The sequence below is a fragment of the Eupeodes corollae genome, chromosome 1 (genome assembly GCF_945859685.1).
Source record: "Eupeodes corollae chromosome 1, idEupCoro1.1, whole genome shotgun sequence".
NCBI lineage: Eukaryota > Metazoa > Arthropoda > Insecta > Diptera > Syrphidae > Eupeodes > Eupeodes corollae.
This window is the reverse complement of record NC_079147.1, coordinates 70,047,046-70,060,399: the sequence shown is the minus strand read 5'-3', so window position 1 is coordinate 70,060,399 and position 13,354 is coordinate 70,047,046. Positions and strand designations below refer to the sequence as shown.

At 34.1% G+C, this 13,354-nt stretch overlaps 2 protein-coding genes across 2 annotated transcripts in view; one reads left to right on the top strand and one right to left on the bottom strand.

The window, feature by feature from the left end:
* The window catches only part of LOC129943500 (5-hydroxytryptamine receptor 1-like), a 605,118-nt gene that overhangs the window by 202,696 nt on the left and 389,068 nt on the right, over positions 1–13,354 (bottom strand). The window lies entirely within an intron of this gene.
* Positions 6,519–11,531, top strand: LOC129940170 (uncharacterized). The gene is made up of 2 exons (XM_056048429.1): positions 6,519–10,870; positions 10,973–11,531. The coding sequence occupies exons 1-2, from the start codon at positions 6,519–6,521 to the stop codon at positions 11,529–11,531; spliced, it is 4,911 nt and encodes a 1,636-aa protein (XP_055904404.1).

Sequence of the window (13,354 nt, the reverse complement as noted above, 5' to 3'; positions counted from 1 at the left end):
TTTAGACCCAATTTTCATACGTGTCGGATTAAACAATCCGCCAAAAGAAATGAAAAAAAAAATCGAATTCGAAACAACTTTAATTTGAAAAGCGAATTTCACCTTTAACTAACAGTAGTTGATATGACGAATGGGTCGTTTTTGTTTTTGCAATCTACATAATGTACGAGTATGTTATTCAAAAACAAAAAGTAGCTATATTTAAACAAACACACAAATCAAATATAATTTAGTTTTATGCAAATTCCTCAGTTCATTTTATCATGCATCATACATACAACTTTTAGGTTAAATTCATTGAATTTTATGGCTTAAAACCAGACATATTGGCTTTTACAGAGGATTACCCACACTCCGTATCCCACATTATTTGGTTATTGATTTTGGTTATTCCCAAAATAGGCAAAATAGGATATGGTTGTCAGTGTCAACAATGAATTTCATTTGGGTTTAATTTTAGTATTTGAATAATTGTATTTAAGTGAATTATTTTTCATTTTTTCAAAATTTATTTGATGGGATTTCTGAGCATGAGTCATGATTATTCCCTGGACAGGAAGTTATTTAGACACCTAAAACAATAAAAGTTACCAAACACAGATTAACAGCAAAACCCGCTTTAATGAAGCACTTATCCATTCTTAGTTTTTTTTTTTGCATTTGTGTCTCATAAAGCATTCCATTACCCCGGTGTTAAACTTGCTTTGGTAGGAAAACCTCTGATAAGGTGAAATTTTTGTGCAATTGGAGTACAATTATGAGAATTTTTGTAACCCTTATAATGCCAAATTTTAGCATTGAAAAATAGTGAGAACGTTTGTCGGTGCACTTTGAGAGTGTGGTAAAGCATTCCACGTTCGTGAAGTACGGTTAAAGAATGAATCTCTGTACTTGAAAATTCGATGATATACGAGCATTCCTAGAGATGTTAGTACATATTATACTTGAAGCTATTTCTGTAGAGCATAACCCGTTAAAATAACGTTAGTAATAAGTAGTGAGAAAAGAAACTTTGCGACGGTGTTCAAGCGAAGTAAATAATTCAACCATAGTATCATCATTAATGAATTTGAATGAGATTTCCACCTATAAAATTTTATTCAATTTTTAATTCCAATTTTAAGAATGGCAGAATTAAATGAGCTTATCATACATTGCCATTAAAGAACCACAGCCGAAGAGCAAGGTTGTGAATATGTGAATACATGAATGAAATATCCAATGGACACTTTTTTTACAAAACAAACAAACTTAACAAAAAAAAACATTACTAAAACTTGGTAAAAATTTACTTTCGAATCAAATAGCTTTTCAAAAATTACAAATAATGTTTTCAAACTCTTTTCATTTCTCAGAAAATATTCTATAGTCCGTAGTTTTTTTTTAAACCGTTATTTCATAAAAAAAAGAGGCTGGGATGCGACCAACACTGATATTTTCAAATCCCGTCTGTCGATTTGTCTTGCTTAAAAGTTTGTAGGTTTTCGTGTTTTGTAAAAAAGTTGTTAGTTTAATTATTCTTCAAAATTTAAAAATTACCAACTATATTTTTCATATCAAAAAATAGTTTAGTTTGAAAAACTAATTTTGTTAAATAGATTTTTAGTGGAAAACAAATTTTACCAATTGAAGTAGCTCTTCTTAAATTTTTACAAATTGTATGAATGAAATTAATTTGAGAGATATCAAGAACCGAACATCAAAAAATTCTTACCAAATGTGTGTACTATTTTTTGTAGATTTTATTTTTTATGAAAAAACGGACTGTTGGATTTTTATATAAAAATTACTGAATATCGAAAACAATATTTTCTGTGAAATAAAAAAAGTTTGAAGCCAATATTTTTAATTTTTGAAAATTTGTTTGAGTCGAAAGTAAATTTTAACCAAGTTTTAGTATTGTTTTTTTTTTAGAGTTATTTTGTAAAAAACTGTCAATTCGATTTTTTTCAAATCTTTACTGAATGTAAAAAACAATATTTTTTGAAAGATAAAAGTAGTTTAAATCCTATATCTACAATTTTTGAAAAGATATTTGAGTCGAAGATCAATTTTTACCAACTTGTATACATTTTTTTTAGGTTTTTATTTTTGTAAGAAAACTGTCAATTCGATTTTTCTCAAAATTTGTCCTAATTTTGAAAACAATATTTCTTAAAAGAAAAATTTAAAAAAAAGTTAGAAGCTATTATCTCAAAGTTTTGAAGAGGTAAGAAAGGTTCACCTTTTTTTCAAACTGCTATGGTAAAAAAAACCACCCACGCAATTTTCTTGCGAGCCCTTTCTTCATCTCTCTGCCTTATTATCTGTATAACAAAATTTTTTTGAAATCGATATCTAATCTGGTTCTTGAGCTATATACGATGAAAAAAACGTCGCGAACGTACGGACGTACGTTCACACGCACGCACAGACATCTTTCTAAAAATCTTTTATCTCGACTCTAGGGACCTTGAAACGTCGAGAAATGTCAAAAATTTCAATTTCACAAATCGGACCTATTACAATAACTTCCTATGGGAAGTTAATAAAATCTACAAAAAATAGTACACACATTTGGTAAGAATTGATGTTCGGTTCTTGATATCTCTCAAATTAATTTCATTCATACAATTTGTAAAAATTTAAGAAGAGCTACTTCAATTGGTAAAATTTGTTTTCCACTAAAAATCTATTTAACAAAATTAGATTTTCAAACTAAACTATTTTTTGATATGAAAAATATAGTTTGTAATTTTTAAATTTTGAAGAATAATTAAACTAACAACTTTTTTACAAAACACGAAAACCTACAAACTTTTAAGCAAGACAAATCGACAGACGGGATGGGAAGTTATCAGTGTGGGTCGCATCCAAGCCTCTTTTTTTTCATTTGAGCCCAGTCAATACTACTTGTGCTAGTTGGTCCGAAACGTAATTTCTAATCCAACAAGGGAGGCATAAGTCAGAACCATAGGCCAGCTATTTCCGTAGCAGTACAGCGGTCAATGAAGAATCCTTCGGTCTTCAACATATTTCTTGAGCTGATAGTTAATTTGCGTTTTTATGACCTTGGAAAGAAAGGGCGTAAGGGCGATCAGTTGGTTATTCAAACGGAAGAAAATTCACTAGATTGACAAAAAATTGACAGTGGGTTTGCCAGCATTGGAGATGTAGACCCACACAAATTCGCTGGCACTGATTTCATCAATTAAGGTGTTCTTCAATGCTGGCAAACCCAATCTATAACCTTTTTTTGTTAATCTGGTACATGTGCGAAATATATTGGTCTCATAAAATCATTAAAGCTCTCAAGTATTGGCGGAGTCGTAACACTCTCTCAGCGTCCAAATGATGGCGACCTGCATAGCAAAGAGATTAGATTTCTGTATACCTATAGAATTAATAAATGGATTGTCATTGACAGCTCTTGTAGAAACTGCGGAAGAGGAAGAATACCTCATGTTAGTTGCGAACATTTAAACCATTTTCTATAAACCTTTTTTACAGGGAACTCCAAAGGATTAATACATTTTATTCTAGCCTTTATTTTCCTCTTTATCTTATATTAAAACGCGAGACTTACTCAGTAGTAATTCTTCTATAACAATCTAACCGATCTCAATCATATTAAGATAATCAATCTTTTACGTTTTGTAAGGGATTCAAACAGGTTTCATTGAGCTTATAGGAAAGCCTCAAGATTCATGTGGTATCACAATGGTCCGATAAATTATCCTAGGTGTGTCTTACCCCATTATGGGCAGCGACTTTAACTCAAAGAAAGCATTGAAGTTTTCTCTGATAAAATATCTATTTATTTGAAACTCTTCAAAATAATTCACACAGCATTTTAAGGGGTTTTATTTTTCATCTCAGACATACTTTTGTATTTTTCATTTTTTGCATTTTTCCCATCTTAATTCTATTCGTTTAAATTACCCAGACTTACTGTTTTTCATTTTCACTAAATCTCTTAAGCGGGTGTTACTGTTAAAGAAAAGTGTTTAATCCCTAATTTGCATATATCTAAGCCAAAACACGTGATGAATTAATTTCAACATCTCACTTCACTTCCCCCTTCTCAAAAATGAAAAAATATAAACAAAAGGCATTCATTATGACAGCAACGACGAAACGAAAGTTTGAAGACTTATCTATAGCTACAATTATCTTCTAGACTCTTCATAGTTGATGATTGCTCTATTGAAACATTCTCTATAATTCATTTCCTTCGTTGAATGTGGCACAAACATGACACCATCATCGTCGTTCACTTTTAAAAATCGTGATGGTGGAAAAGTTGGAGCTAAGGAGCAGCAAAAATAAAGAAGAACAGTTAAAGTTTCATTAGCACATCCATGAACTTTTCATAATGAGTTAATTTAAAAGTTTTGAAGCCTTCTGTCAACGAGAAATTAGAAATTTTAGGTACATAGGTACATAGGTACAAGAGCTTAGGCATAAGGTCCTGGAAAAAGGAGCGGAGTAGAATAGAAGCAGTCATCGACTTGTTTTCATTTCTTTTATTTTTCTTTTCTTTTCGAAACTTTCTATACTCTATACTAAAGTTTTCCCTCAGTTTGTTGAGGCTCGAGCGGAAGCCAGATGTGTGAAATGGTAAGGGAAATGAAAACACCACATCTTTACTGTTGGAGCCCAACACATTCAATAATTTTACTTAACAATAAAATGAATTAAAATACCTAATATTAGTTGTAACGATTAAGGTATTAGCCTTTTCAAAAAATTATATTTTAAATATACCGCCTTAATACCAAGGTTCGCCATATTTTTAATGTCATATTGAACTAATAACAGATGTTACATTTTAAGTAAAATCAATAAAGAAGATTATTGATATCAAGTCACGTTACACAAACAGGTCGTTTTTCATTCTATCTTTCTATCTAAAAGTAATTTGTACCATCGTTATTTCTTGCGTTTTATAATTAAAAAAGTTTATTAAAAAAAAAAAAAATAATAATTCGTTTTAAAGAAATAGAATTTTTCCTGAACATTAAATCAAATTTTTCTATTTCACGATTTGTAAAAGAGCAAATCGTTCATTTTGGCGCCCAAACGTGGAGCAGAATTTTCTGCGAAAAGACAAAAAAGAGCTATAAGCCTTATGTGTAACAAAAAGTATACAAATTAAAAAGAGACATTCAAGACATTACTAAAGACATTTTATCGGTGGTTTCGGTTCGGTTATCAAAAAGTGCATAGACAATAATAATTTAACATATAAAAAAGAAAAACAAAAAAAAGTTAATCGACGAGAAAATAAGAGTCATATGACCAAATCATTCGAACTTTACTAGCAGTGTTTAGCAGTTCAAAGGTCACATCAGCAGCAATTTAAATTGGGCAAATTGCTCAGGGAAGTTAAGTACAAAACTCCCTTCAAGGTATGTTGCCAATATAGAAAAGCGAATGTGCGTTCATTTTCACCAAATTGATAATTAATCAAACTAACAAAAATACTGCATGGATTCCTGTAATTCTTCGAAAAAATAAAACTGCATTAACGCACCTTCGCTTTCCAAAAACAATTAAATGCTGTCATTTAAAATATATAAAATTAAAATATAAAATTAAATACAAAAAAAAATCAAATTTTGTGGATCGTTTTAACTTTGCGCCATTTTTGATGGAATCCACAAAGATTATCATATATATCCCATTTCGCTCTTGCATGCACAACTAGCCGGTAAAGCTTATTTGTCGCTCGTTCGTCTCCGCCGCCTTCCTCGTTGTTTCGTAATCGATTATCGAATCTTAAAAGCTTTCGTCATCATCATCTTTCGTATACCTTCTTGTCAATAGCCAAAGCTTTTGAACAGATTCCAATCATCGTCGTTTCGTCGTGGTTGTTGTTTGCTGATGCTGGAATTAATAAATATTCATTGATTAAGCCTTATCGTTATCATTGCTCATTCACATGGTGGATTTCTTGTTGCTGTCATACTTCGTTGACACCCACTTACAAAGCTTTTATTAAAATTACACATAATTCAATCTTCGTACACACTTCTTGTAGATGCCAAATTCGTTAGTTTTTAATATTTGCATTTGGCAGAAGTAACCAAATACAATATTTTGCAGAAATTGTGGTTGGCATATCGCTTTGGATTCTCGTGAGCTTTTCAAACATATTTTGTCAAGCTGGAAGGTTAAGATATTTTTGATCAATTTATTGAAGTTTTTCGTACACTTAATAACCATAGGTCATTATATTGCAAATTGGGCATTTGTTGACAGCTATCACACATTTAATAGTCACAGTATTCAAGGATTTTAATTTTCTTTTGGAAAAATAAAGAAGTATTTAATCATGTCGGTAGATCAAGCAAAATTAGAAGAAGTCAAACAGCTGCGCGCAACCACTAAGGGAAACATAACCAGAATTAAAAATATTTTAGAGCGACCACAGGAGCCCTCTCCTACAGTTAGAATGTCGGTTAGGGATACTAGAGTCATATTTCAAGCAAGGATTAGCATATCAAACTCAAATAGAACATTTACAGCCGACTGATATGGGGCGCAGTGAACTTGAGGACTTGTACGTTGCGACAAAAACAAAAATTCTTTCGTTGCTTGGAGAAAGAAGACGTCTTAGTATAGGTGGCGAGCATTCATTTATAATGCCAGCTCCAACTCCACCTTCACGTTTGCAGCCTTTACGTCTACCAAAATTTAATGGAAAGTATTCAGAGTACAAGAATTTTATGCGGTCTTTCGAATATTTGGTTCATGAAAGTCCGGCACTCAGTGTTATAGAAAAATATAATCATTTGCTTTCATGTTTAAGTGGTAAAGCATTAGACACTGTTAATGCTCTGCAAGTCACTGAGGAAAATTATTCCAAGGCAATGCAAAGCCTCAAGGATCGTTTTGACAATAACGCGTTAATATTTTCGGAAAATATTTCTTCGATTTTCGAATTTCCCAAAATTACAAAGGTCTCGCCAACTAATCTACGAAGCCTCGTAGACAACATGTCCGCTCTCTACAATTCACTTACTTCGTTAGGTTCAGAGAAAGATATATGCAATGCAGTTTTAATCCATATTGTTATGTCAAAGGTAGATTCTGAGACTCGAAATAAATGGGATGAAGAGTTAGATTATAACAAGCTTCCTTCGTGGGATCAGTGTACTAAGATGCTTAATAAGCGATGTCAATTCTTAGAGGCAAAGGAAGGTAGGCAAATTCAGAGTGAAACAAATCAAAAGGGTCAAAGCAAACATCGCCAACAAAATGGAAATCAACATAAGCAAACAAGTTTGGCTATCACTCAAAGAACTCAAAAAGCTTGTGCATTTTGTAATGATGACACCCACTACATTGCTTCCTGTCAGAGTTTTAAAAATCTTTCAGTCATAGAACGTTTCTCAAATGCAAAAAGACTTGAGTTATGCATCAATTGTTTAGGAAGAGGACATACTGTTTCCACATGTTCATCAAAGTATACATGTCGAATATGTCGTAAACCTCATCACTTTTTACTACATCGTACGCAAACTGTAACCAACACAGTAAAAGATGAAGTTGCAAAAAATCCACTTAAAGATGAAGCTGCATCTACATCAGCAGCTGTTCATGCTGCATTGGAAGAACATCGAAAATCATCGCATCAAGTAATTTTAGCAACAGCAGTAGTTTTGGTAAAAGATTCTACAGGATCTTATCAATTTGGACGAGTTTTGTTAGATTCAGGTTCTCAAGTAAATATGGTTAGTGAAAAGTTTGCCAAATCTTTATTCCTTCGAAAAAACAAGAAATTTGTTGATATAACTGGCATTAGTGGTTCTAAAACCAATATTCAATATCAAACTCAAACTACCATTCGCTCTCGTTTCAATAATTTTGAAATTTCTTTAGAGTTTTTAATTGCGCACTCCATTACTGGATACCAGCCAGATGAGGCATTCCAAACACGTAACTGGAATATACCAAATAACATTGAACTAGCTGATGTAAACTTCAATAGACCTTCAAAAATTGATATGCTTCTTGGAGCTGAGGCATTTTTCGATCTTTTGTCGGTCGGACAGATAAAATTAGGCAAACATTTACCAATTTTGCAAAAAACTTTGCTAGGCTGGATAGTATCAGGCAAATATAGTAGTTCATTTGACTCATCCACTAAAACTTGTTGTTTAAGTACTGAAGAAATTTCGTTAAACCAGTATGTGGAAAAGTTTTGGGAGTTGGAGGAAGTTAATGGCCGTAAGTCTAAGTGGACAGAAGAACAAATTCAATGTGAGGAAGAATTCAATAAAACTATAGAAGAAATAGACACTGGTCGTCTTATGGTTAAGTTACCATTCAAAAAGAATCCAGAATGTTTAGGGGCATCATATGATATTGCGTTTAGAAGGTTTCTTTCATTGGAGCGCAGATTACTAAAAAACTTAGAACTCAAAGCTGATTATTCGAAGTTTCTAAAAGAATATGAAGACTTAGGACATATGTCAAAAGTAAAAAGTCCGAACCTTGAAGTTCCTCACTACTATCTCCCTCATCAGTGTGTGTTGAAGCCAGACAGCGTATCGACAAAGCTAAGAGTCGTATTCGATGCGTCTTGTTGTACATCGTCACAAATTTCACTAAACAAGATCTTAATGGTTGGCCCAACAATTCAAGCCGACATTTTTACTCTTTTATTGCGTTTCCGGTGCAATAGATACGTCCTAACGGCAGATATTTCTAAGATGTACAGACAAGTTTTGATTCATCCAAGTCATAGACAGTTCCAGTACATATTATGGAGAGAAAGCAATCAAAAACCCGTAGAAACATATCAGTTAAATACCGTTACATATGGTACATCGTCTGCACCATTTTTAGCCATTCGGTGTCTTCACTATTTGAGTGATAAATTCAAAGATTCTCACAGTCTTGGATCCAAAGTATTAAAATCGGATTTTTATGTTGATGATATGTTGTCCGGAGCCAATGATCTAGAAACCCTGCAGCAGATTAGAGAAGAAGTATCATTTATATTATCTTCAGCTGGTTTTGAGCTAACGAAATGGCATAGTAATGTGGATTCAATGCCTCAAGCCACAGAAAAAGTACTAAAATTATCCGAATCAGGTTTAACAAGTACTTTGGGAATTACCTGGAATCCTATGGAAGACAATTTGATTTTTTCGTATAAACCTTCAAAAAATTATTCTAAGTTTACAAAAAGAACAATTCTATCTTTGTCATCGTCACTTTTTGACCCCATTGGTTTATTGGGTCCAATTATTATAAAAGCCAAAATCATCTTGCAAAAACTTTGGATCGAAAAGTTAGATTGGGATGCATCTATCCCACAGAATATCGAAACTGAATGGAAGCAGTTTCTAGTAGATCTTAATTCACTGCAGGATTTCTCTATACCCAGATTTGTTTTATCTGAAAACAAAATAAAGTTGCGAATTCATGGCTTCAGTGATGCATCTTTAAATGCTTATGGTTGCTGCATCTATGCTAGTTCAATTGATTCATCAAATTCTACCACAACCAAGTTATTAGCTGCCAAATCTAAAGTTTCACCAGCTAAAAAGAAGTGCCTTCCAAGGTTAGAATTGTGCGGAGCACATCTGTTAGCAAAACTTTGGTCGAAGGTCAAAATTTTGTTTGAAGGCTTGAATCCCGAAGTTTATTTTTGGACGGATTCAGAAGTAGTACTTCATTGGATTGGAACTCATACGTCAAAGCTTCAAACGTTTGTCGGAAATAGAGTTGCAGAGATCCAGGAGATAACAGACATTGAAAGTTGGAGGCATGTTCCGACACAGGATAATCCCGCTGATGTCATATCAAGAGGCTGTACAGTTCAAGAGTTGAAGGAGTCAAATTGGTTTAGTGGTCCGAAATTTATCTTAAAATATGAAGAATGGCCTCCTATTTTTAACAATCACTCGGTATCAAAAAAGGCAAATCTCGAGATGCACAAAACTGTTTTGCTTGTCAGGAATCAAGAAGAGAATCATATTTTGAAAGCTCTGGAAAGGTATAGCACATACACAAAAATGGTTCGCATTGTTGGATACATGCTTAGATTTGTAAAAGTTTGCAGAGTTAGTAAGATCAAAAAGCGGAAGGCAAACAATTTGCCACTTTCTAAAGAAGATGTTAAATTTCTAGATTTTGAAGAGGACAATTTGCGAAAAATATTACTGTCTGTAGATGAAACACAATGTGCAGAGGCAATTATTGCATGGAATATTCAACAGGAACACTTTGCTGAGGAAATAAATTTCCTAAGAAATAGGGAAAGTTTGAAGAGCTCAATGAAATGGCTAAATCCATTCCTTGAAGAGTGCAGGGGAGTGGAAATTGCGAAAGTAGGAGGCAGGTTGCAGAAAGCAGCAATTCCAGAAGAGCAGAAGCACCCCATTCTTCTTCCAAGAGACGCTCATGTTGTAACATGTTTTGTCAGAGATCTTCACTTAAAAAATTACCATGCAGGACCTAAGGCACTTTTAGCTCTTATAAGGCAGAAGTTCTGGATAATAAACGCAAGGGAAATAGCACGTCGTACGGTGAGAAGATGTATTCCTTGTGTCCGATATCGCCCAAAACTTATGGAGCAGGTAATGGGAGACCTACCTGCTGAACGTATAACTCCAGCATCACGTCCATTTCAGAACTGCGGTGTTGATTTTTGTGGACCTTTCTTCACATATTTAAAAATTCGTGGGAAAATACCTTATAAGACATATATAGCAGTATTTGTGTGTTTTTCTTCGAAAGCAGTTCATCTTGAAGCTGTGTCAGATTTGTCCTCTGAAGCATTTTTAGCAGCTTTAAAAAGATTAATTGGCCGTCGTGGTCTTCCACAGAAAATATTTTGTGATAATGCCACAAATTTTGTAGGAACGAGGTCCAAGTTAAACGATCTACAACAATTTTTGTTTTCAAATAATACAAAAAGCCATATTGAAAATTTTTGTACTAATCAAAATGTATCTTTTAATTTTATTCCTCCTAGGGCTCCTCACTTTGGCGGTCTCTGGGAGTCAGCCGTAAAAATTGCAAAAGGCCACTTATACCGTACTTTGGAGAACGCAAAACTCACGTTCGAGGAGCTCTCAACGGCACTGGTGGAAATCGAAGCGGTGATGAATTCACGTCCTATAACACCAATGTCATCAGATCCAAGCGACTTAGAAGCCCTGACTCCTGGCCACTTTTTAATTGGTTCATCATTGAGGTCCATTCCAGAACCTATAATTGAAGTCGAAGATATATCCTACCTTCAAAGATGGCGTCGCATTCAGGCAGTAAAGTCACACTTTTGGCGGCGTTGGACATCCGAGTATTTAACCGAGTTACAGTCTCGCTCTAAGTGGACGAAAGATCAGCCTAATCTCAACATTGGAGAAATGGTTGTTGTACATGAAGACAACACACCACCCCAACAGTGGTTGCTAGGAAGAGTCATCAAGGTCATACCTGGAAAAGATGGATGTGTTCGAGTAGCAGATGTAAGGACGACAAAAGGCATTATTCGTCGTCCAATTCGAAAGCTTGCTCTGCTTCCTGTTTGAAAGGAGTTCTTTCAAAGTGCGGGGAATGTTGGAGCCCAACACATTCAATAATTTTACTTAACAATAAAATGAATTAAAATACCTAATATTAGTTGTAACGATTAAGCTATTAGCCTTTTCAAAAAATTATATTTTAAATATACCGCCTTAATACCAAGGTTCGCCATATTTTTAATGTCATATTGAACTAATAACAGATGTTACATTTTAAGTAAAATCAATAAAGAAGATTATTGATATCAAGTCACGTTACACAAACAGGTCGTTTTTCATTCTATCTTTCTATCTAAAAGTAATTTGTACCATCGTTATTTCTTGCGTTTTATAATTAAAAAAGTTTATTAAAAAAAAAAAAAATAATAATTCGTTTTAAAGAAATAGAATTTTTCCTGAACATTAAATCAAATTTTTCTATTTCACGATTTGTAAAAGAGCAAATCGTTCATTTACTTTATTGGGTAAGTTTGCTTGCACTTTGCGATGAATTAAAAATTAATTGCTGTATCAATTGGAGTTCGTTGAAAAATTTCATGACAGAGATATGATTTTTGAAAATATATGTCGCAGTTCCAAAAAGGATATTGTTACCTCTAAACAGCACAAAAACACGCATTGGGGAGGGTTTATTTTAAAAGTTTGAGAATAATTGACATATTGGGCCCTATTGGAAATTTCCTTAAGACACAAATCTAATGATTTCTCCCAGAATGCTCTGTGATATACAAAACTTTCCAATTTTATCGTTTGATTGTTTAAAACCCAGAAATATTAACAATATAATATTTATTTGCGTTACTTTTATTATATGTTCAAATGCTAGACAGCGCTTTCAAGTGGGTACAAGCGTCCACAGGTTTTTCTCAAAACCATCTTCTGTCTATAAACTCCTATAATCACTTAACAACTTGAGATTGGGTTCTAACCTCACTGGAAAGTTATTAATGGTATCAAACGAGATAGGGGGATATGTGTTTCCATATAAGGCACCTGTAATTATTCAGACCGCACCAGCGAAATTCCCGAAGAATGTTAGAGCCCTTAACAACGAACAATTAGCAGAGCGCTAAATTGCTACGAGGCAGATATAATCGCCTTCCAAAAACTGCAATGGAAAGAACCAGCCTAAAAGACTGTGATGTAGACTCAGGCGACTGCAACTAAAAACAAAGGTAGCGTCTATTTGGGTGTCGATTTGTTGTTGGAACTAGACTCAGGCAAAAAGTCTTGAGTTTCAACAGTGTGAGCGAGCGCATCAGGACGGATGCTTCAACACCAAAGACATATTCTTCGAGCTCTTGGACCAGACATATGAGCAGTGCCCTTGCTATGACATTTAAATTGTCTTAGGAAATTTTGATGCCAAGCTAGGAAGAGAAGACATATTTGGTGGCACAATCGGGAGATACAGCCTTTACGCCACCATCTCTGAAAAAGGTTTCAAATTGATCGATTTCGCTGCGGGGCGAGACGTTATGGTAGCTAGTACGCAGTTCACACATCTTAATATCCACAAGGGGACATGGAAATCTCCTGATCAATCAAGTGTCAACTAGATTGACCACATTGCGATGGACGCACGACACTTCTCCTGTATACAGGTGTCCGAACATTCCGAGGGGCCAACATTGACTCAGAGCACTACCTCGCTGTAGCCAAGGTACGTTTACGGATATCCCGGTCCAAGCCAAAACAAGGAAATAATGTGAAAAGTTTCGACGTAACACGGCTACAATCGCAGCAGGCTGCCATGTCAAGCATACAAAATGAAGCTGCACAGAACGACCAGCTTCTTAGATGAAAAAAAAGAGAGCATGAGAAGCGCG